This window comes from Polypterus senegalus, chromosome 3 (assembly GCF_016835505.1).
Source record: "Polypterus senegalus isolate Bchr_013 chromosome 3, ASM1683550v1, whole genome shotgun sequence".
Classification (NCBI taxonomy): Eukaryota; Metazoa; Chordata; class Cladistia; order Polypteriformes; family Polypteridae; genus Polypterus; species Polypterus senegalus.
In genome coordinates this window covers 123376909-123402743 of record NC_053156.1, presented here as the reverse complement: position 1 = coordinate 123402743, position 25835 = coordinate 123376909, and the positions used below count along the sequence as shown (strand labels likewise).

The window sequence follows — 25835 nt, the reverse complement described above, 5'->3', positions numbered from 1 at the left end:
TATATCAGATCAGCAGGGGGAGCCGACCGACTATAATGCAGTACAGTATGCTTGACAAACTAGCAGCACGTTTGGAATGCCATCCATCTATTGATCCCACTTGGCTAAACTCCAGGTCACTTGGATATAATATACTGTATATAAAAACTGTCATTTGTGCAAAATATACCACACCAGGAAATAAGCATTTAGATCATATGTTTTACTGTATTTATGGTAGATCTGTGCCATCAATTCTTTATTCATATTGATGAAATGAAAACCAAAATATAACCGCCCTTTAACTGCAATTAGCCTGCAACTAATAAAAACAAAAGTAATTATTTAAAAATATCTTCTTACACTAGATTGGAGAAATGATAATATTACAATAAATATCTTCTTGCATATTTTTTTTAGAACATCCCTATATATATATTATCCATCCATCCATCCATTTTCTAACCCGCTGAATCCGAATACAGGGTCACGGGGGTCTGCTGGAGCCAACCCAGCCAACACAGGGCACAAGGCAGGAACCAATCCTGGGCAGGGTGCCAACCCACCGCAGCTATATATATTATAAAATTCTTTTTTTTTTTTATAAATTGTTTGACTCAAAACTAACTTAATTTATCTGGAAATCATAATGGCCACGTATAAAAGGATGACTCTACAAAGATCTAAAGCAAAAAGCGGCATGTCACAGCCGGGCATTCAGATCTGCTACTGAGCCTTGCATGTACGAAGATTTGAGATTTTGTCAGAAGACAGGAAATCAGTGAAACCTCTGCTCCTGGAAAGGAAACGCTTTGTTCTTCACATAGTCCTGTAGATTTACCAGTGAACCACCGATCCACCATTTGCTCAAGGTATGGTACCACAGTAGGGCACAATTTAAGGCAGACACATTCTTATCTGCTGCCCCATGTATGATAATCACAGACTGCAACCTTCTTTAACCTATACATTATTTAATTTATGAAGTTGCTAAATATCCAAGATACGCAGAGATTTCCATACAGATAATGTATTTGCATCCTTTGACCCGTTTCATAGGGTAAACTTATTCTTCTATTAACATACTACTTTTTACACATAAAGCTAGAAACTCTGTGAAAAGTAATCTACTCAGCTTCCTCTCATTGTCCATCAATATCTGTCCCTGAAGCATTACTGGCTAATATTGGTGAAGACAGCAGTAGTTTTTCTAGACTATCAGTGTATTTCAAGGAGTTCACATCCAGGTGATCTTGGGAAATGATGGGAAAGGTATTTTTCAGTTGGAAAACAGATACGGAATGAAATTCAGCCATTCATAAAAACACTCTTCTTGAATCTGTGCAAAGCATAACATAAGTTACCTAAAAAGTGAAAATCTCAAACATTTGTTTAATCTAAAACAGTCTACAATCTATCCAGGAGGGGATGCAAATTGTGAATGATGTCAAAAAGCCCCCACATTGCTAGGTCTGCACCCCCAAAAATGTTTCCCTCCACTGTCTTCAGTATAATTTTGGATGAGATCCAATCTTTTAATATTGTCTCAATCCATTTCCAACCTCCCTGTTGGCCAAAGAAGACATCTCCCTCTCTACCTTCATCTTGGTGCACCTCTTCACTCGGTCATCCTCTATCTTTCAAGCCCAAACCATGTTAGTCTGTTTCTCCACGACACAACACCTTATCACCTCCACACCAAGTCCTTCTCTTAATTCTGCTTTTGTCTTTCCCTCACTCTGTGATGCTCCACATATCCACCTGCTTTCTAGCTTCATGTTCCTCTTTCATTGGCCATGTTTCGCACTCCCAATCAGCATACACAGTACATCTCACACACCTTTTATATAATTTTCCCTTTAATGACAGATAGGCTCTTTTAGAAGTTAGAATAGTGGACTCTCTTATGGAATTTCTTTCATGCACCTCTCACCCTGACTATCACTGTTGTTCCTGTACCTCTGTCTGCACTGGAAATGCCACCTAAATAGCAAGACTTCACTTACTCCAGAATAACTCCTTTGCCGACACCCTACTAAATCAGCATTCTACACATCTCTCACACATTTTTAGTTACTGCCTGCAGGACACCCTTCATAGGCACCCTCTTCTGACAAACATAAATTGGATTGAGTTCATCCCAACAACTAAATATTGTTAATATTACTTCCAAACTTGCTTTACATTTCAGTATCTCCTCCTTCAAATCTGCTTCACTTTTTCGCCATCAAAAAAAGATTCCAACAACCAAGTGTTCCTATGACAATTTTTCCTCTGGCTACCACAACCATTGCTATAACAAAAAACAGCTGGCACAGATAAGATCCCTCATGCAGCTCAACCTTTACCTCAAAACACTGCTCGATAGGACTCACACTCTGGTGGATCACCCTTTCCTTTATAGAATGCAAACTTCATTTCCAATATTCATGAATCCTACCTTCACACTCAGTCTTGCACTGGTCAAAAATTAAACTCCAGGAATTATATTTATATACACATAAACACACATACTAACACCAAATGGCATTCTACTCTACATTGATCACAGGAGACTCGATTTGCTTAGAAGAATCCTAACACATGCCAATAACTACAAAGTAAAAGGGAAACTGATGTCTTACACCATATTATCTAAAACTGGAGAACAATACATCTTCTCTCTGTGAGAGAATGTTCAAAACTTTTTATGCAATTTGGCAAGAATTCATTAATGCTAATCCAAAATAAGCATGTTGGAACTCTGCTAATTTATTTTGGTCTCTTAATATATGAAAGAAATCACTTCAGATTGGGCTGCACAGTTCTCTGAGACAGACTGGGGAGAGATGCGGAGTGTTTTATTTTGATAAATAGTTTGATAGTCGGTTAATATTACATAGACTGTATTTTTATTGGATTGTGTTATGCACTGTTATCTTAATTAAAAAGAACATACTATTGTGAAAAATATTGTGAAAAATATAATGAAATAATTCATATTAATAAAAACAGAGACTCACTTTGTAATCTAGGCTCGGTTGTGCCGAGTTTCCCTGTGTACACAACATAGGTTTTCTCTAGAATACCATGGCTTCCCTACACATTACAAAGATGTTTGTGGTATTGTAGACTGACTGGCAGCTGTCAACGGCCTTCATTATGAATGATAGAGATGTGAGAGAATATAGCCTCCCAAGGACTGGTATCCTGTCTAGGGCCACTCAATGCCTCATGCCCAAACCAGGCTAAAAAAATGTTTGGCTCTTAGCAACCCTGCAACTGAAAAAGTGGGTGTAGCAATAGACTGATGTGTGCATTTTTGTTTAGAAATTCATAATTTGTTTTTATTCAATACACAGACTTCTTAAATATATATTTTTAAAAAATCACCTTTAACTTCCAGTACAAGTTCAGGCCTTATTTTTAGTCTGATTATTCCCTGAGGGCTGATGGTCCAAAAATGGTTCTCTTTTCCAATCTCCAGAGAGAGTCCAAGTCGACAACCAGCTATCACGATAGCCCCTGTAGTCTCCACACAGCAGTCTTCAGCAATCTGTGATGAAATAGATGACATCAATCTCAGGTTTTATAAACAGGCCTTTAATCTTTTTACAAGGGTGAGAAAAAATATGCATATTACTGATCCAATAAAAGTCTGTTTTATGATCAACTTATTTACAACAATAACACCTGCCATTTGCTGAAATTCATAATGTCATTATGATTTGGAAACAAAGATCTTTGAGAGGCAATTCATTGTTGATAGTATCCATGTCTTAAAGCTCCTAGCAGTGTAGTGTAGTCTTTGGATAGATGTTTAATCTTTCCAGAGGTTTTCAGTTTGTGTGTTTACACCTAATTTAATACCTACAATACAGGTGGGAGGAATGGAAACTATAGACACTATTTCATTTTATTTTTCATATCATCTGCATGTGCATTTTAGAATTACTTAGCTAAAAGGCAATTTAGTGCCTGTTCTTTTATATTTCTAGTCCTAATAATATTAGAACCTCAAACACTAGTTTGCTCATTATTCCATAAACTAAGCATACACGAAGTGGTGAGGCGGCCTTTTGCTGTTGTACACCAAAAATCTGTAATGCTTTATCAATAGAGATACACCAAACTAATACCATGCAGCATTATTAAAAACTCTTAAAAACCCAGTTATTTAATTTGGCATTTTCATAGCTTCATTTAGTTCCACTTCTAACAGATTATATATGTATTGAAATGACTTATACTTCATGGGTTCACAATTATTAACCTCTAGTTTTTTGCCTTTATAATGTGCTACAGAAATAAATGGTTAAAAATCAAAATGTAATTCAGCAATTTTTACAAACACTGGAGGAAGAGAAATACTTTTGTAAGGCACAATATATATATATATATATACATAAATAAATTATTACTCTGGATTTGAGTAAACCATCTTTGTAGCACCAGACTTGATCATCTAATCCAGTGTCTTCCACTGCTTGAATTCTTATTAAGTTTATATCATCCAGTCCTCCAGTGATGGACATTAGTGTTCCAGTCATTCTGTTTCGAAGTTTAAAGTAGACTTGTTTCTGCAAGACGCAAGAAAATGATACAATTAATAAATACAAAATAAAAATATACTTTCTCTTTCAGTTTCTGGGCTTTACATAGTATTCCTATTATATGCTACATGACTTAAATGCTTCAACCTCAACAATATAAACTAAATATGTTTGGTTGTGAAACCAAATGAGTGGAAAAAATAAAACATTATAGAGCAAATGTTAAAGTATTAGCATAAAAGTTGCTTTAGTAGTTCAGAATAACTTCCACGTCAGAATAATGGAAGAACTACAAAAATAAACAGAAGAAGGATTGTAAAGCAGCCACTGACTTCCTGGAGTGGACTGATGTGGTTATTTTAAAGTGTCTTAAACAGCAGTGTATGCAACTGGAAGGTGACGACACAGAAATATGCAGAAATGATGACAAAACAATTCCTCCATCTGTTATAAGAAATACAGTTTATTTTGTACATTTTTAAAAACAAGGTGTTACAAAATGTTTAGCTAAAATAACTTGAAAAACTTCTTATCATATCAATTAAAATGCTATTTCTTTGTTTTATGATATTTGGACGTTTTTAAGTTGTAAATTTTAAAGCAGCCCTTTGAAAAACCCAGCCTGCATTTTGCAGCAGGTCCCAAGCCCAGATAAATGGAAAGGGTTGACATTAGAAAAAGCATCCAGCTGTAAAAATCAAAGCCTTGTCAAAAAAGTAACAACCCCATATAAAAATGGGAACAGCTATGGAAGAAGAAAAGTCTTTTGAAAAATAAAAAATATAATTAATCAAAAGAATACAACTGTGAACCACATTTTGAAATACGGTGTATGTTGCTTTTTAACACATATGAAAAGTTCAAAAGCCAACTAGCATATGGAATGGACGGCAACAGTTGTCCCTGCCAGAATGGACTCCTTTCCCATATCTGACTGGGGGGCCCTACTGGAAAACAGACATGAAAAGAGGCAGGAGGTCCCCTGCCTACACAGGTATCTGGACATAGGATACGATTTGAGGAATGGGTACACTGGCATTCCAGCAGGAATCAGTGGAGGAACATTACCCAGCTGGAAGGCCAGTTTAAAGGAAGGACAGGGGGAGCAGGATTATTACATATTCCCCTGAACTACTTGGCAGCAGCATCCCTGGGGGCAGATACACCCGTGGAAAATTGCAGGGCATGTTTGAAGTGCTGTAAAGCAGCCCTGTGGGGTCCCTGGGTGCCACTATGGGGTGCTATTCAGAGTGGACTTCCGTTTGTCCTGGAAGTACTTCTATTGGGCTAGGCCCTGGCACTGGAAGTACTCTCAAGGTCTGAAATAAAAGAAACCGCTCTGCTGCATCCAGGGGAATCAGAGCTGAGAGGAAGGAGGAAAATGCTCACCTGGAGGTATGGAGGAGAGGGAAAAGAAAAGAGGTATTGTGAGCGCATTGGAGACTTTGTGTTAATAAATTTCTTATTTGAACCTAGGACTTGTGTTTGTGTGGTGTTGTCTGAGGTTGGGGTGGCTGCAGCGCCCCCTACTATCTACAAGTGATGTAGTTGTCAGGAATCCTGGCTGTCTATTGCCATGAACCTGTTTTCAAAGTTTTTCTTGTGCCCAATTTACTTAGACATGAACCTACACTGCAGTTAAACAGAACTGCTTTAACTCCACAAAAATGGGGAAATAGTCTATGAAGAAAACTGAAAAAATATCAAAAAGCAAGACTCCTGGAGAAGCTGCTCAGGTGTGCAGCTATCTGGTCGGGGGCAAAGAAGATAGAGATGTGTATAAGTCAGCCAAATGGCACGGACACTGAGGACCAAGAGGTTATTCGGACAAGCAAGACGATCTTGCTGATGTTGTCAGTGAAAGATCTGAAATGGACGTATGTGCCGCTGCTGGGTTAGAGATGATGCCAGAGAACTGCATAATGTGCATGTCCTATTCATATATAATAGACAGTCTGCAAATGGTGTGTAGCCTGCTGCATCGGGTTTTCCCAGGATAAGATGAGCGATGATCGAAGAGCAGGCAATCTAGCCAGGAGCATCTTTACAATGCAATTTATTTTTATATAGCCCAAAATCACACAAGAAGTGAAGCAATCGTATTTAATAGGCCCTGCCTTTTGATAGCCACTCAGCTTTGACTCTCTAAGAAGGCAAGGAAAAACTCCCAAAAAACTCTTGGGAAAGGCAGTTGAAAAAGAGACCCCTTTCCAGGTAGGTTGGGCGTGCAGTGGGTGTCAAAAAAAGGGGGTAAATATAATACAATACAAAGAACAGAATACAATCTTTAGTCCCTATTCGCAGACAAAGGTCATGTGTTCAGGGCGCAGAACACCTCCCTGTGAATCTGAAGAGAGATAATTCCGGTGAGTGATTTGGCTTCTCGTTTGAGTAAACTCCAGGAATTATATCTGGAATCTGTTGATAAATTGGAAAAGATGTGGCAGATGGGTCAAGACAAAGACCCCCAACTATATCTCCCAGAGTGCATCTGGCAAACCAACTGAGCATGTGGACGGAGAGTTTGAGACATTCAACTCACAGCTGCAAAATGAAAAGGATTGAGCTTTCATCCGGCAGCTAGTGGATCAGCTTGAGCAACTGTTTGACCTGCGTGAATTAGATGCTTCAGACAATGCGGACACTTCTGTCAATTTTGAAACAGCTAGCGACGATGTTAAAAGAGATTGACAGCACAGCCAGAACTCAATCAGAAGCAGTCAACAGCTATTTAAGATGTCTGGCATAGGATTGCTTCCCACTATATAACATACATCCCATATAACATGCATATTTTGTCTTTTTAAAATGCATACTCCTTATTGCATAATTTATGTATGGTCATTTATTTGGTTTTCTCAAATTTTTCGAACAGTATTCTTTTAAATATTAACTGTACATATACTTCATATTCATATTGCATGAGCAAATCACTCACCTGTAAAAGTGGCCGTAAAGAGGCAATTTTATGCCAACCACTAAACTTATGCCAATCAGCTATTTCATGGGGACCCAACAATATCTGTCGTCCTTTGTAGTTAAACTGGTCATAAACAACCCATCTGGTAAAAAATAAAATTTGTGCACAATGAGTTTATTACTTCAATCTTAATTCGTTAAGTAATATGCTAATGCATTTTTCAAGTGAAGAAGACTTGAAGAAGACTGGGATCACCGATTTATTTTTCTAGAGATAAACTTCACAGTAAACACCACAAAACAACTGGAATATTAATTTTAAAGAATTTTACGTTTGCAAAACCTGTTTCAAAAAAGATAAGAATCTAAATATTCCACCTAAATGCAAGGCTTTAGGAGGAACGCTAGTAATAACAGTACGAACATAAAAAATTACGAGTTCAAAAAATATTCCAGATCTTTATTGGACTATAAATGTTTTTTTCCCTTATAGCTTAAAAATATTTAACGCTGCGTTTCCTAAAACTATTATAGAGTATATTCAGTCACACACTTAAAGTTAAACTTTCATAACATATACTGACATAATAAATAATATTATATTCACTAAAATATGTTTGATTATGTAATATAATAATGTTGTGTCCATGTTTCTAAAGAAACACTACAGAAACAGTGCACAAATGAATGTTGATCATCTCTACTCAACATTTTCAAGTAAAAATATGCAAGTTTTTTTCCCTGGAATCACATTTTTCTAAACAATGTACTCCTTTTCCTCTACCCCAGCTACTGTGGAAACTATGAATGTCAGCATTTCTTGCTAAAATGACAGCTTCTGTTTGAGATATTTCTTGAATATTTCTTTAATATACACATAGAAAAATAAATAAAACTTAATTAAATGTATTCTAAATTAAGTTTACTTACAATCCTCCCAACACATCAAGTGAAAATATATGGGGGTCATAACCAAGCAACTTCAAATTTGCTACTTCAGAAGTGAAAATCAATTTCTTCCCATTAAAGTTTATTTTGGAGTACAGAGTAATAGATGGTTGAGAAAATTCCTAAAAAAATAAACAGTAATAAACAATAACAATTCAATCATGAAATTGTATCAATGAAATAGTATCTTGTGTTAATTGTTGATTGCTTAAGTTCAGACTTGTATGTTTGCAAACAAGGCAAATTTAAAAAAAGAACAAATCTATTTTATGCCATACTCATTATATAATAATGCTTTACTATTTTTACATTTTAAATGCATAAAGTTTTATTTCAATCAAGTTAATTTTCAGTAATGGTCAGTGTTTTTAAAACAGTTTGGATCTTCCTATTAAATACTAATCAAAGTAGCAGAGATGCCTTTTAACATAACTGTTGCTACTAACAAGGAGCTAAGAACCATTTGTGATATTGAAACAGTAGAGAGGGCGAACACTTAGATATAAAAATATATGTATCCATTAAATGACATGTACAGTCTGGTCCGTAAGTATTTGGACAATGACACCATTTTCATCATTTTGGCTCTGCATACCAGCACAGTGGATTAAAAACAAAGAAATCAAGATGTGATTGAAGTATAGACTTTGAGCTTTAATTCAAGGGGTTTAACAAAAATGCTGTATTAGCTGTTTAGAATGATAGACATTTGAATACATGTACCGTGTATACCTATGTTCTTTTTTTCTTTTTTAATAATGTTATTGATTTTATTGTAATCACACAACATTCCATACAAATAGATCAATTTTCACATAAATAGGATTAAAAACAAATCAACCCCCACCCCTGACTCCTATTTTCAGGGGCTCAAAAGTATTTGGACAAACTAACATAATCATAAATATAACGGCAATTTTCAATATTTGGTTGAAACTCCCTTACAGTCAATGACTGTGCCAAGGCTTTACTGCAGCTGACTTCAGGTGCTGCTTGTTCATTGGACTTTCTGCCATCAGTTTTTTCAATCGGGTTGAGGTCAGTTGATTGACTTGGCCTATGAAGAACATTCCACTACTTTGCATTGAAAAGTACTTGGTTTGCTTTCACAGTATTTTTTGGTTCATTGTCCAACTGTACTGTGAAGTCTTGTCCTATCAGTTTTGCTGCATTTGGCTGAATATAAGCAGACATGATAGCTCTATACTCTTCAGAATTGATACTATTTTTGCCTGCAGCATTCATATCATCAAACATTAATGACTTACTTCGCAGTCATGCATGATCATACCATAAAACTGCCTCCACCATCTTTCACAGATGATGTGGCCATTTCCTCTCTTCTCCATATTCTCTTCTCTTTCCAGTATTCTGGTATATACTGATCTTAGTTTCCTTTGACCAAAGAAAATTGTTTCAGAACTGGACAGGCTTTTAAAAAATGTTTTCTGGATAAATCTTGTGGTTTAACAGTGGTTTGCACCTTGCAGTAAACACCCTGTCTTTACTTTCATGAAGTCTTCTCTTGATTGTAGACTTTGGCAATGATAGGTCTACCTCCCGAAGAGAGTTCTTGGTTTGTTGTGAAAAGGTTCTTCTTCACCAAGGACAGGATTCTGCAATCATCCAGACCAACTGTCTTCTGTATTTTTCCAGACCTTCTGGTGTTGCGGAGTTCATCAGTGTATTCCTTCTTTTAAGGAATATGACAAATGATTGATTTGACCACTCCTTGCATTTTTGCTCTCTCTCTTTAAAGGGTTTGTTTTGTTTTCTCAGCCTAATGATGGACTGTTTTTACTTGCATTGTCAGCTTTTTGGACCTAATATTGAGAGTTCACAGTGATAGCATCCATATGCAAATTCAATACTTGGAATCAATTCCAGACCTTTTACCTACTTAACAGTTAATGAAATAACGAGGGAACTGCTTCAACCTGGCTCTGGAACAGCTTGTCAGACAAATGTCCATATACTTTTGAGCCCCTGGAATTTGGGAGTGTAGGGCTGGTAGCTATGCAGAAAATGGCTGTCATTCCTAAATGGCTCATACAATATTTTTGGTAAAATCCTTAAATTAAAGCTGAAAGTCTACACACCAATCTCATAATGACTGCATTATTTCAAATCCATTGTGGAAGTGTACAGAGCGAAAAAATTATCAAAACTGTGTCACTGTCCAAATACTTATGGACCTGACTATATACTTTTAACTAGCAGAATTCCCGCGCTTCGCAGCGGAGAAGTAGTGTGTTAAAGAAGGTATGAAAAAGAAAAGGAAAAATGTAAAAAATAACGTAACATGATTGTTAATGTAATTGTTTTGTCATTGATATGAGTGTTGTTCCCATATCTATATATATATCTATATATCTATCTATATATATATATATATCTATATCTCTATCTATCTATCTATCTATCTATCTATATATATATATATATATATATATATATATATATATATATATATATATATATATATATATATATATATATATATATATATATATATATATATATATATATATATATATATAGATATATATATATATATATATATATATATATATATATATATATCTCAAAATACCTGTGCTTGGAAGCGGAGAAGTAGTGTGTTAAAGAAGGAAAGAGAAACAAAAGGAAACATTTTGAAAATAACGTAACATGATTGTCAATGTAATTGTTTTGTCACTGTTATAAGTGTCGCTGTGATATATATATATATATATATACAGCAAAATTCCCGCGCTTCGCAGCGATGTCGTGTGTTAAAGAAGTTATGAAAAAGAAAAGGAAACATTTGAAAAATAATGTAACATGTTTGTAAAAGTAATTGTTTTGTGTATTTGGCAGCAGCGTCACTAAGTTGTTTTCGTCTAGCTGCATTAGAAAATGTATATATATATACACATACATATCTTCATATCTATATACATATATACATATGTATATACAGTAGATATCTACATATACACACATATATACATATCTACATCATATATACACACACATACATACATACATACACAAATTATATATGTGTGTGTGTGTGTATGTATGTGTATGTGTGTGTGTGTGTATATATATATATATACACACATACATACAAACATACACACAGGTATATATGTGTATATATATGTATGTGTCTATATGTGTGTGTATAGCTTTGGTCACTGAGTGCAAGGGAAAAATAATAAAATATAGTCTATAAGTTATTAAACAGTAAAACATTAACGTTTTAAGAAGTACAAGTACATTGAGCACTACTCGAGTGGTTGCGGGTAAACTACATTTTAAAAGACGGTATAACAGAACAGGTAAGTAGTACAAACTGCAGCTAAAATGTATATGGATCATCTCTCAGTAGTAGATCCATTTTGAAAGGCGCTACACGACGGCTGTGGTATAGAAATTACATTTTCTATGTGAACGTTCAAATTTCTGCCTCTGGTAATGTGCCTTACCGGTATTACCAGAAATTAAAGAAAATTTGTTTTGTGTCCTCTGCAGTGTTAAGAGAGAAAGGGTTTGGTTTGGGATAAAAGGAAAAAAGGTGTAAAGAAAGGAAAGTTGCCTTTTTCTTTTATATAGTACAGAGACATGTGTTCGGTGACGTTATGATCGCCTTTTGGGGACAGTCGCGGTGGGTCTTGTGTAGACTGGTGAGACGTCCCTGCCATTATTTGGCTGTGATGGCACTGTCAGTCCTCCACTTGTGTGCGTGTAATCGTATACGTGCAAAAGAAAGTGTGAATCGCCTTAATATTATTTTGCTGTGGTGTAGAAAAGGGGTCCCGTGTTTGCACTTGTCTGGGCTATAGCTCAGGGGGAGGATGAAAAAAATTAAAAGTGCTCACTTTGACTTAAGGCAGAAGCGCAGTCAGCATCTCGAAGGCCGGCACAGCTATGCGCGCACGCCGGCTGCTCGACTTTTGCTGGTTAGGAGACCCCAGTTTTTGTACACACGTTCCACAAATGAGACATACGGGTTTACCGGCAATGTCAGTAAACATATACTCAGCCTCCCATCGGTTTTTAAAGGCTCTATGTTCAGAATCACCTTTTCTCTTTGGCATCGTGTGGGCTAGCTTGGCAATAACTTGTAGCATCATAAGCTAGACTTGATTAACGTGGTAAGTGTTCGACAAGGCAGCTGAAGCGCTGGATTATGGGATCTGTAGTTTATTGTGTTACCAGCGCTTCATATCCCCGGGCCATTAATAACAATAATACAGTATATAAAATGATCTCGGGCGGATATAATTACACGCCGGGCCGGATGTGGCCCATGGGCCTTGAGTTTGACACATATGGACTAAACAGAACTTGAAAAGAAATATTTTTTGGAATGTGATCGCGCAAGTCAGATCGAGTTGACGCGCACTACAGTACATCGAGCCCGCGTGCTATTGTGGTTTTGCTTCTGTGCCTCAGTAAGTTACCGTCCCCTCGCTCTTACTTTTTTACCGTTCATCTAATGAATACACTGAGTATGGCTTTACCAAAACAATCATTGATCGCGAATAAAGTATCCATTATTCATGAAGCTTCAATAGGTGATCTGTCTTTCTGCCTAAACCGCATGTGTTTTCATACGTCTCAAACTAAGGGGATGCGAGGTTAAAATGAACCGAGAAGCGCGCGTACATACTTAGTGCATCCCCTCTCGGGAATCGAACCTCGGCGCTACAAGAGAAGACTCTACTATTGCGCCACGGCGTGTGGTTTGTCTATTTGAGAGTAGCAGTGTAATTCGGTTTTTGTTCAGCACTCTTTGGAACTGTTGCTTTCTGTCTGCGCACTGTGTCAGTTCACGTGGGCCGCTAAATATGGTTTTATATGTCACTCTCTTGCTTCTAATTGTTTCGCTGCCTTCTCAATTATATAATGCATGTTTTCTTCAGCGCGTTTTGTAGCTCTTCCTGGTTTTCTACGTAATGTGTGATTACGTGAGAGGCGTGATGATGTCACACGAAACTCCGCCCCTCACGGCTTTCGAGCTGATCTCCATTACAGTAAATGGAGAAAAATTATGACCATTATGCGTAGAATTTCGAAATGAAACCTGCCCAACTTTTGTAAGTAAGCTGTAAGGAATGAGCCTGCCAAATTTCAGCCTTCTACCCACACGGGAAGTTGGAGAATTAGTGATGATTCAGTCAGTCAGTGAGCGAGTGAGTGAGTCAGTGAGGGCTTTGCCTTTTATTAGTATAAATATTCTTAAATCTGACTTTTCACATAATGCAAAATATAGTACATGTATTTAGTATACCATTACAAAGATTTCCAACTGGAATCTTAGTGGTTTTGAATTCAAGATACAAAAAAGGATTTTAGGATACACTACTCTGCATTAGGTATTACAATATGTCAAGGAAAGAAACAGAAAATACAACTTTCAAATACATTTTCACAACTTACAAATCCTAATATTTGTAAAGATTGTATATGTGTGTCAAGACTTGGGAAGCCAATAGATGTCAAATTAGGATAGTTGCCTTCTTCTATCACAAATTGATTGCCTCTGAAATGTTCTTCATCATAAGCCACAAATCTAGGAAAAGAGTATCACAGAAAGAAATTAAGGTTTTGTAATATCATAAGAAAATGCAAATAAATTACCAAAAAAACAATGAGGAACTAAATCTACTCATACTAGACAAATAAAAATGGTTATGGGGAAAAATAAAATACACTTAAGACAAACACAAAGTTTTACAACTTGTAAATTTTCCATTCAGGTAACACACAAGGACCAGTTAAGGAGTCAATTAATTTCTTACCCGCCTGCCAAAACCTTGCAAGATTTTATAGCAAGGTTTTCTGGTATCACCATTGCACTGTTTTCTAAAATCTGGCTTTCTCCTTGGAAATGTGGTTCTGAGAATACCTGAATCTGATAAAAAAAAAAAAAATAGATTTTCATAACTAAAATTAATTTTAAGAAAATATAGCAATATGAAAAAAAGCACAAAAACTTTCAAGGGTTATGATTTTTAATATATAAAAATTACTCAACAAATACACAAAAGAAGGAATTAAACTGTATAGTAAAAAGACTGCCAGACAATTACAAAATCCCTATATTAAAGTGCAATTGCATATAAAGAATAGATTAAACTAAAAATAACTTTTTTTTGTATTATGTATTATGGTAATACACTTCTATATTTAAAATCCTCTTTAGAATAAAGTTAAATTAACAACAACAGGTATAAAAGTGATACAACTAAATATGTGATAAAAAAGTAGAAATAGTACCTTAAACTTTGACTTAAGTCCATATGGATTTTCCTAAAAGATTTTTAACAGAAAACAATCATCAGGCTGATAGTTTAACAACTGTATGATATAGAATAAACAATTATTTAACATAAAACCAAGCAATTCAATATTAATAATGGCCCTTTTTCCTTTGAGAGTTATTTTTTTTATACAGTAACAAATTCATGTGCCAAAAAGCTTTTTCAGTTTGACCTTTCTCCGTTGACTATTACCTTTTTCTTTAGCTACTGTACATGCATCACTATAATTTATTAATCCTAATTATTATTTTGCTTTGTATTTTCATATATTATCTTTCATTGTAGGTTTATTGTCAGAATTTCTTTAAAATATGACACACTGCAAAAGGAATAAAGTTAGGAACAGCTCACATAGCAGATACTATTGCTGGATTTGCCAGGTAATACCTGTAATACCACTGATTCTTTTTTCAGAAAGAAAGAAAGAAAGGCCTCCACTGATTGTATTTAGCCTATTGTTGAATACTTAAATTTTTCCTTTTACTTACATTCAAAACAAATCATAAATTTAATTTTTTTTTACTTTTGTTATAATCTGACTGAGATATTCTGGGAAAATAGTTCACACCAGACATGGGATGCCAAGCAGCATAGATAGCTGGCCTTGCATTATCATGAAGGTTGAGGATAATGAAACAGAGACAGTTGCAGATTTACTACATTATATGGTTTCAAGGATGAGCTGAAAAATGAGGATGTACACTTAAATAAGCAATGGACAACAAATAACAAGTAAACAGCAACATCCTGAGTAATGGTTCCTTACTGACCATTACTGAAAAGGGCAAGCATGGGCCTCTAAAGAACACTGCTGTTGAAAAGGTAGGTGTTCTGAAAGCCGACAGACACTTGACTATGAAACAGCAAATTAAGCTAATTAACAAATTATTGTAACCTACTGAGTTTCATGTAAGCAAGTAAATTTATAATAATTCAATAAGGAGTAAGACCACATTTTGTGAAGATGTTGCTACAACTAGACAGAAAGAAGAGGCTTTGACAAGATAACAGCCATCAGCCACCCAATCCCTGCAAGTCAAGTTGTAAGCAGAGACAGAAAGAGAAGGCCCTATGACGCCTTCTGCATTTTCAAAATTGTCTTGCCCTTGGCTTATAATCCACCCCACATTTGTGAAGTATCCTGAAATATACTCTTGTTGGATAAGTATAAAATTTTACTAAACTTTGCAAGAACTGTCATGCCTGATTTGTTCAAATTTAACAATATTATAGTTTAATAAAAAGTTATGATCTGTGTCCCGCATTTCTCTGTCTTGACTACTATGGGAGATGCACTCATTATACAGTAACTACTATCTATAAAGTTAAGGGAGAAAGAACCACTGCTGTGACTCATATTAGTACAAAATAAAAAAGAACACATTTCAGACCGCTATAGCTCTACGTGAAGTATGCTCAAAATACAAAATATAGCCAGAACAATGTGTGCTTAATTATCACACTGTAATGCTTGCAACATTAAAGAGATGGTTACTTCAAGGTGTAAAGTATAGAGAAATTAATTTTCTTAGGAAATATTTATACATTTAGATTGTGCAAAAGTTTTTTTTATCATCCATCCATTTTTTGAAATGTATTTTCCCATTAAAGGGTCACTGGCAGCTGAAGTCTATCCCAGTAACAATGAGCAAAAAAAAACAATAATTTAACTTATCCAGAATGTTAGTTCATTGTTGATTAACACTTAATGTATTTCTCCATGTTCATACTGTATATACCAGACCATTTCAGATTTATCTTCTGACTTAATATACAAAACTTTATGATGTGTGAAGAAATGAAAATACCTTAAGAAAACTTAAAAGCCGAATCAAAAGAAAGAGGGTTTTAGTTACCTGGAGCTGTGAAGCAGGAATACTAAATCCTGAGCCTTATGTTTTAATTTTATCTTGCCTTTAATACATTTTTATAAAGTGAATTCTGAGCATAGTCAGGTGGTGCCTCTGTTTCTAGGACTTCAGAGTAACTGGTCCTCAGCCTTTCTACTTTAAGAGTAGCCAGCTGTGCCCTTGACTTATAGATTTGAAATACTGTATACTATGCATATGAGGACAGAATGACGTTTTTCTGATTAAATTTTTAGATTTAAGGAAAATCATTATGTATTGTTGACCCCATTTGTTAAAGTTTAAAGTAAAACCTCAGTGAAAATAATTTTTGTTGTGACAGATTTAATCTTTAATAAAAGTGAACCAAAAGGCGAATGCATCATGGTAAGGTAGTATTTAGGACAGAGTAGAGGTCATAAAAGATGTCATAAACTATTAATTAAAATAATGGTACAAGACAAGATTGTAATTATAAACAAATCAGAGTCAAATACAAAAATAAAAAGATCTTGAAAGAAATTGCCAAAGAAACTTGTTCTCTCAAGCTAAGCAAAAGATCATCACTTTTCACTTCAGACAATAATAGAGTAGATACTGTATGTCAACCTTAATTAAGATGGACACCAAACTATATTACTCCAACACCTGTGACATCACCACAATCAACATACACATGATTCATCTGACATTTAGGAAGTAGCAGCTGAGGAACCTACCACAAATGAAGTAGAACTCCCTCAAATGTGAGAGAGGAGTAAACAAAGCATTGACAGAACAAAGAAATAGTTGGTATGGGGCTAGAAAGAAATGCCCTACTAAAAGTGGTAGGGTTAAGAAGTAATTTATGGCCCAATGAAAAATAAACTTCATCTTCAAATTTCACGCATATCGCCAAGTCTTTCACACACTTCACAGAATAAGAACGAAAAGATAAAGTTAATGAAAGAATGTAAATAAATGCCATTTGGCCTGGTGTCAATGTTTTTTTATTTTAGTACTTTTTGAATTTTAAATGTGACACACTAATCTGGAATCTTGGAAGAAAGAAGCATTAATAAGCATGGGATGCAATTAATTGTGTTTATTCATATAGGAAAAACAGAAAGGTCTTTGCACAATGATAATATTCCATGTATTATGTTGTATGGCAATCTCATTATATATATATATAATTATTGTATCATGTTTCTTTTAAATTCAGCTTTCTAAAGGTGAAGTACAATGATTTTACCAGGAGTAATCAAATTATACTCACTGACAAAATACAGCATCATTTTATAAAAAAAAAGATACTCAAGCTATCTTGTAACAGCGTTTGTGTATACCCAAACCAGGAGTAGAAATACAAAACCTGTCTTAAAGCTCCATTATATATCAGAAAAAGAAATAAAATAAGAGTAGCATTGTAGCCCAGTTATGGAGATGTTGCCTAGCATCTCTAAGCACCCAAGTTCACTTTCTGGGTTGCACTGTCTGTATGGAGCTTGCACTTTATTTCTTTTCCATTGTGAAAATTCTCTAAGTATTCATGTTTCTTTCTGCGGTCAGAATTTACCACAACTGTAAACATTTTACACAGAACACCTGGTTTATATTAATTATTGTAGATCTGAAATGCTTTATGTGGCAACAGAAATTTGCCTAAGAATGACTATAAAGGTCAAACATCAGGATGTTTTTTTTTTTTATCATTACTTAGCTTCTCTAATGGAAGAATGCAAAGCAAAGATGAAAAATACTACCAAAAAGTAAAAAAACATCAAGCAAATAGAACCAAAAACAGGAAACCAAAGAAAGATGGCATCCAAAATAATAAATAATCCAAAACTTACTAGTGTCACTGGCTGGATAGATGATATCTTAAAGTTTGTTGCACCCCAGTCTTCACAGCTACCGTATAATCCTTTTTCTAAAATGTAGCTTTGTCCTGAAAAGTTAGGCTTTTCAAAAGCAACCCATCTATTAAAATAATTAAGAAATGTTTCACACATTTAATATACATTTTGTCTTTATTCATTGTAGTTCCAACTAATAGTAGTTTACCAACAACATTACCCATACAATACCCATAGCAAAAGACAATGATTCTTATATTTTAATAGTAATTGTATAACACACCCTTGATTTGTTTTTTTGTAATCTTAGAATTCATAAGAAAATATTCTATGTATCTAAACTAACAATGCAAGTTTAGCGTAATTAAGTTAATGGGTGGTTAAGGAACAGAAGCAGATTATTTGAATATAGGCTCCTAGTCTCTACTGATTATACTGATTACTCTGAGTTACTGATTATTAAATTATCAGCTGCATTATAAGAAGAGTTCCTGAACAGGAAGGACATCTATCTTTTAAACGAAGAACTAGAAAAACTTATTATGATATGGGATGAATGTGCTTTGGGGGAAAAAAAAACCCTCAAAAATAATTTCATTACTTTTACTTTGATAATGCATCTTGTTTGACACAAACTACAGAACTATTATTTTCTTGTGCATTCGTTATTAAGTGGATGAAGAACTCAATTTGTGCAAAGACAATCTGGGCAACTTTTTGAATCATGGATGAAATGGGTGCACCATGATAGGAGCTGACAAAAGCAAGGCTAATGCAAAATAATATACTGTATAAACTGTATAAATATTAACATATTTTATTATGGAGTAACATGTTTTAAGAAGACTTTTTATTTGAAATAATCAAAGTATACAATAACACTTTCTGAAATACACAATATATACTAAAAGATTATACAATGAAGACAACTTCCACAACATTATATTTCTACAAGTCTAATACTTCACTAAATATTATAATAAACTGTTTTACATATGTAGGTTTTTGGATTGTGATTTTATATTTTTAATTAATTATTTTAAAATAATTTTTGACCTAAGGTGAAATTATTAGGAATTACAGTATAACTTCTTCCCTGCCTCAGTCATGCATTCTGAATTTCATTTATTTTTACCATTAGTCTTGTGCACTGTTAATATCATATACTATATTGACCTTTCTACACCTGTTCTCTAAAGAAGTGAAAAAGATATATTTACAATATTGTAATTAATACTCTTGTTAATTTATAAATCCTGTTTCTACACTAGAAAAGACAACTCATGTCACTTTTAAAATAAACAAGAAATGCATATATTCCTGCAAACAATTTATTAACTTCTTTTGTGGTTTTTAAAATGTCACATTTTTCCTATGAAAAATTTTAAAGGTAAGTGAAACTCCTGGCTTTATCACCTCACAATTTATAATATAACCAGGTGTAAATAATTAGAAAATCATTAATTGGAAAATTTCAGGGGTAAATCTTTACATAAACATAAAGCATTACTCTAATTTGGTCTTAATGCAGTTAACAGGTAACATGTTTTATCAGGTTAAACTGAGGTAACTGAGGTAGACATTTAATTCCAATGTATTTGAGAGGAGTTATAAAGCAATTTTCAACTACAGTAAATCATTTCACAGTATGAAAGATTTTCAGTAAATGCAGTCATTAGCAAGTTGCCTCACTACATGAACTGTAAAACTCCAATCCTCTATGACAATTAAAAATAAATAAATAAAGGTTAACATCATGGGGCATAACTTTTCCAATTACTTTTGATGGATTGGGTTACAGAAACAGGCCCAAACTGCAAAATGTAAAAAAAAAAGCATATAAAGTGAAAATGAAAATTAAAAGATGGGCAGAAAAGCACAAAATTGTATGAAACGAAATAATCAGAAGAAGGTATTTTAATTTTAATTAAAGTAATTTCTGAAAATTTTATAACAATAAAGCACTTTTAAAACTTTATAGACTGCAGCATTTGTAAGAATTCTTAAAAGTGGTGCTGTCCCCTGCTGAGAGGAGACTTTTTTGAAAGTTTATGTACGGTGGTGGCTTATGTACAGTGGCTCTGAGGCTAGGGATCTGCACTGCTAATCGGAAGGTTGCCAGTTCAAATCCCGTAAATGCCAATAGGGACTCTGCTCTGTTGGGCCCTTAACCTGCAATTGCTGAGCGCTTTGAGTAGTGAGAAAAGTGCTATATAAATGCAAAGAATTATTATTATTATTATTACTACAGCATAATGGTGCTTTCCCCAGATATAAAGACTGGGACCAGGGGAAGACAAGCAGGCAGTTTATGAATGGTTATCATCATTACAATCTTAAAAAAAATAATTTAGCAATTTCAATCCATAATTAAGGACTCGACATTATATGTTACTTGTTCATCTACATGTAAGTACAAATTGACTTATTCACTTATTCTTATTTATTATTTTTGGTATTTCACTTATTTAATTTTTCTCTTTATCTTCTTGTAAAGCACTTTGCACTAAATGTTTTGTATGAAAATGTGCTACTTAGACAAAAAAAAAAAAAAATTGCCACAGGAAAGATATATGTGCGCAAGACAAATTAAAAAAACAGCTTTCATAATTTTTGATTGTAATTTTTTGGCGTTTTGTCCTTTGGTGTCACCTTAGTCAGTAGCCATAGACTGCATAAATTATATATACAGAAATGTAACAATGAAATTCTCAAGAGGTAATTTGTATGTAGAACAAGATTTCTACACAAGCAAGTAATAGGTGGAGTTATATAGCTTTAATATAAGGTATCATATAGATCAGGTTTGCTCTTCATAATTTAATGAGTGGTACAAGTCACAATATCTCTACCACTCTGTTAACTATTAGAATTTATGAATTTCCCAATTGATTATTGTCACCTTGGAAATATTTCATATGTATTTGCATCTACAATTGTGGAATCATATTAGCTACTAACACTCCTAGCACACATCTTGATTTCATTTGCCTTGTATTTTGCTGAACATGTGAATGCATAACATCACCTTTAATATCAAATATGAAGTTGAGAAAGTAGAAAATAAAATCTGTCCTAATTTTGATGCGAGTCAGGACCACACAAATAACAATGAAATTCATGATTGACATAGAAAAGAACAATTTGATACTCCATCTTTTTTAATTTTTTTAAGTCAAAACCTGATCCGTATGCCATATTTACATTGGTTTTGGAGCTCTGGCCTGTGTTAAAGTGGCAGAGTAAACGGCACCTTGCCTTGAGATTAACAAAAACATGAACATGGTCTACTGCAAAATTACAGCTATGTAATCCTTATCTATTAAAAGATTACAGCTAAATTTTAATTCTGTTCTGTATTCTCACTCTCTCTCTTTTATTTAAAAAATTGTTAATTTTATCAAAAAAAAAAAAAAACATTTTGAAAGCAATAGTATGTTAATGACATTACAAATGTATGGGAGCTCACCAGTGAAAATATAAAATTGTTGATACTTGCAACTATAGAAGTCTACTAAAGAAAATATAAAATATTTGACACTCATATTGCTATCTGTTATGTATTTAATTTTACTATATATTTATTTCTTTGGCATGTACTCAGATGTTATTCTGTCAACCTACAGATATTAAAAAGCTGTTACTAACATAATTGAAAAAAGTGACTTACACACCACTGACGACTTCAATTGACTGTGTCCTTGAACCATACATGGTTAGGTCAAAATTTGCAACTTGCTCCATTATGTCAATTATAAGACCTTGATCTCCAAAGTCAGGTTCACTGAAAAACTTTACATGGGGAGCTAAAAAGTCCTAAAACAAAAAACATAAAATACTGAATATACACACAAATAACTTGCTATTCTTTATTCTTTTACACTAGGTATCAATTGAAGGATAGCAAATACTAATGTAGGGCATACACACACACCAAGCACACACTAGGGACAATTTAGAATCACCAATGCACCTAACCTGCATGTCTTTGGACTGTGGGAGGAAACCCATGCAGACACGGGGAGAACATGCAAACTCCATGCAGGGAGGACCTGGGAAGCGAACCCGGGTCTCTAAACTGCGAGGCAGCAGTGCTACCACTGCGCCACCATACCACACCAATTAAATAATGCTTTTGAAAATTTAAAATTCAACAGGTCAAAAATTTAACATAAATTAAATGTTTAATTTACTGTTTATTAAAATTACCTGTATAGCATTTGTAAAGAATTTTTAACCACTCTTTATTCCTCTGAATTGTTGCTTATAATCAACTGTGAAATTTTGAAAGTCACTACATGTAAAATATGTGAAAAGCAGAAAAGTACAAGGCTTAATGTTTTATATCACATAATGGGTTTTTATTTGTTTGGAGAATGCCATTAAATGTTTGTATCTGGGTCATATCATTATAAGATTATGATTAATTCCTTTAATGTCAATTAATTTTCGTTGCAATTAAAACTGAAAACAAATTAATTTTAAATGCTTTTAAACATAGTTGTATACAGAGAACAGTTTTTGCCTGTAATACATATGAGAAAATATATATATATATACAAAGGCGCAATATGGGCACCTGACCAGACACAGACTCACACCAGAGGCACGTTAAAATAAACTTTCATTTTTCTTCACCTGTGGGGTACATCTTCCCCGTGATCCCCACAGACACAACACAGCCCCAAATACACCAATAAACACACAAGCACACCCTTCTTTGGCTCCACCACTCCTCCTCTATGCTTCGTCTTCCTGACTCTGGCCATTGACTGGTGGTTGCTGGGCCCTTTTATAGTCCACCTGGTTGATTGCCGAGTTCTGGATGCACTTCTGGTTGTGGCGAATATGCTGCCCATAGGGGCTAAAGAGTCCCAGCTGCAGCACGCTCTGGCGGTGTCTACGAGACCCAACAGGGCTGCACCCAACTCCAATTCCCACAGAGCCCTGCGGGAAACCAAGGCACCACTCCAACCCGGGGACCATCTAGCATCCAGGGGTAGGTATTGCACCGTCCAGGGCTGCTCCCTCTGAATATACAGTGAAGGTGCTACTATACTATATACTATGTGTAAATATGTGTGTGTGTGTGTATATATATATATGTATATATCTATATATGTGTGTGTATATATGTATGTACAGCAGTGTGAAAAACTATTTGGCCCCTTCCTGATTTCTTATTCTTTTGCATGTTTGTCACACAAAATGTTTCTGATCATCAAACACATTTAACCATTAGTCAAATATAACACAAGTAAACACAAAATGCAGTTTTTAAATGATGGTTTTTATTATTTAGGGAGAAAAAAAAAATCCAAACCTACATGGCCCTGTGTGAAAAGTAATTGCCCCCTGAACCTAATAACTTGTTGGGCCACCCTTAGCAGCAATAACTGCAATCAAGCGTTTGCGATAACTTGCAATGAGTCTTTTACAGTGCTCTGGAGGAATTTTGGCCCACTCATCTTTGCAGAATTGTTGTAATTCAGCTTTATTTGAGGGTTTTCTAGCATGAACCGCCTTTTTAAGGTCATGCCATAGCATCTCAATTGGATTCAGGTCAGGACTTTGACTAGGCCACTCCAAAGTCTTCATTTTGTTTTTCTTCAGCCATTCAGAGGTGGATTTGCTGGTGTGTTTTGGGTCATTGTCCTGTTGCAGCACCCAAGATCGCTTCAGATTGAGTTGACGAACAGATGGCCGGACATTCTCCTTCAGGATTTTTTGGTAGACAGTAGAATTCATGGTTTCATCTATCACAGCAAGCCTTCCAGGTCCTGAAGCAGCAAAACAACCCCAGACCATCACACCATATTTTACTGTTGGTATGATGTTCTTTTTCTGAAATGCTGTGCTCCTTTTACGCCAGATGTAACGGGACATTTGCCTTCCAAAAGTTCAACTTTTGTCTCATCAGTCCACAAGGTATTTTCCCAAAAGTCTTGGCAATCATTGAGATGTTTCTTAGCAAAATTGAGACGAGCCCTAATGTTCTTTTTGCTTAACAGTGGTTTGCGTCTTGGAAATCTGCCATGCAGGCTGTTTTTGCCCAGTCTCTTTCTTATGGTGGAGTCGTGAACACTGACCTTAATTGAGGCAAGTGAGGCCTGCAGTTCTTTAGACGTTGTCCTGGGGTCTTTTGTGACCTCTCGGATGAGTCGTCTCTGCGCTCTTGGGGTAATTTTGGTCGGCCGGCCACTCCTGGGAAGGTTCACCACTGTTCCATGTTTTTGCCATTTGTGGATAATGGCTCTCACTGTGGTTCGCTGGAGTCCCAAAGCTTTAGAAATGGCTTTATAACCTTTACCAGACTGATAGATCTCAATTACTTCTGTTCTCATTTGTTTTTGAATTTCTTTGGATCTTGGCATGGTGTCTAGCTTTTGAGGTGCTTTTGGTCTACTTCTCTGTGTCAGGCAGCTCCTATTTAAGTGATTTCTTGATTGAAACAGGTGTGGCAGTAATCAAGCCTGGGGGAGGCTACGGAAATTGAAATCAGGTGTGATACACCACAGTTAGGTTATTTTTTAACAAGTGGGCAATTACTTTTTCACACAGGGCCATGTAGGTTTGGATTTTTTTTCTCCCTAAATAATAAAAACCATCATTTAAAAACTGCATTTTGTGTTTACTTGTGTTATATTTGACTAATGGTTAAATGTGTTTGATGATCAGAAAAATTTTGTGTGACAAACATGCAAAAGAATAAGAAATCAGGAAGGGGGCAAATAGTTTTTCACACCACTGTATATGTATGTATATATGTAAATATACACACATATATATATATATATATATATATATATATATATATATATATATATATATATATATATATATATATATATATATATATATATATATATATATATATATATATATATATATATATATATATATATATATATATATATATATAAACACACATATACATATACTGTACATCTCTAATGTCAGACTCTGTTAAATAAAATCAAAATTAGATTTCTCCCATAAGATGGGCCACTAAGCACCAGCCTCTCTATTATTCTCTTTTCAAATCGGTCACATAACTTTACTTTGCTCTTACAAGGTTTTTGTATTTCAATAGAACCTGTACACTTAAGTCTTCATTTATATTAAATTGTCATGAAACTAAGACATTATCTTGTTCTGAAAACAGAAACACAAACCACCAAAAATGTGCACTTACTGATACAATAGTTCTTAAGGACTGAATGCAAATGGGAGAGCATGCCCAGTCACTCCAGTCCTTATACTCTCCCTCCTCCAGCAGGTACTGAGGTCCATCAAATCCAGGTTTCTCATAGGCAACCCAACTGCAACAAAAACAAAATGCATAATAAAGACAAAGAAAATGTTTTTTTTTTCTAAAGAGGTTGCTGTGCATTAAATGCATGGCAAACTTTTTAAAATTTATACATGGTGTTATTTTTATTTCATTTCAACTACATG

The 25835-nt window shown here is 34.7% G+C and overlaps 1 protein-coding gene across 2 annotated transcripts in view; it reads right to left on the bottom strand.

Moving 5' to 3' along the window:
- Positions 1–25835, bottom strand: part of crybg1a (crystallin beta-gamma domain containing 1a) — a 327674-nt gene that overhangs the window by 1970 nt on the left and 299869 nt on the right. For both annotated transcript variants that reach the window (XM_039747873.1, XM_039747874.1), the window contains 10 exons: positions 25573–25699; positions 22048–22193; positions 18375–18501; positions 14649–14681; positions 14171–14283; positions 13809–13941; positions 8361–8500; positions 7450–7573; positions 4380–4538; positions 3352–3514 (listed from right to left, as the gene is read on the bottom strand). In XM_039747873.1, the coding sequence (XP_039603807.1) occupies positions 3352–3514; positions 4380–4538; positions 7450–7573; positions 8361–8500; positions 13809–13941; positions 14171–14283; positions 14649–14681; positions 18375–18501; positions 22048–22193; positions 25573–25699 (1265 nt within the window). The remainder of the gene's footprint in view (positions 1–3351; positions 3515–4379; positions 4539–7449; positions 7574–8360; positions 8501–13808; positions 13942–14170; positions 14284–14648; positions 14682–18374; positions 18502–22047; positions 22194–25572; positions 25700–25835) is intronic.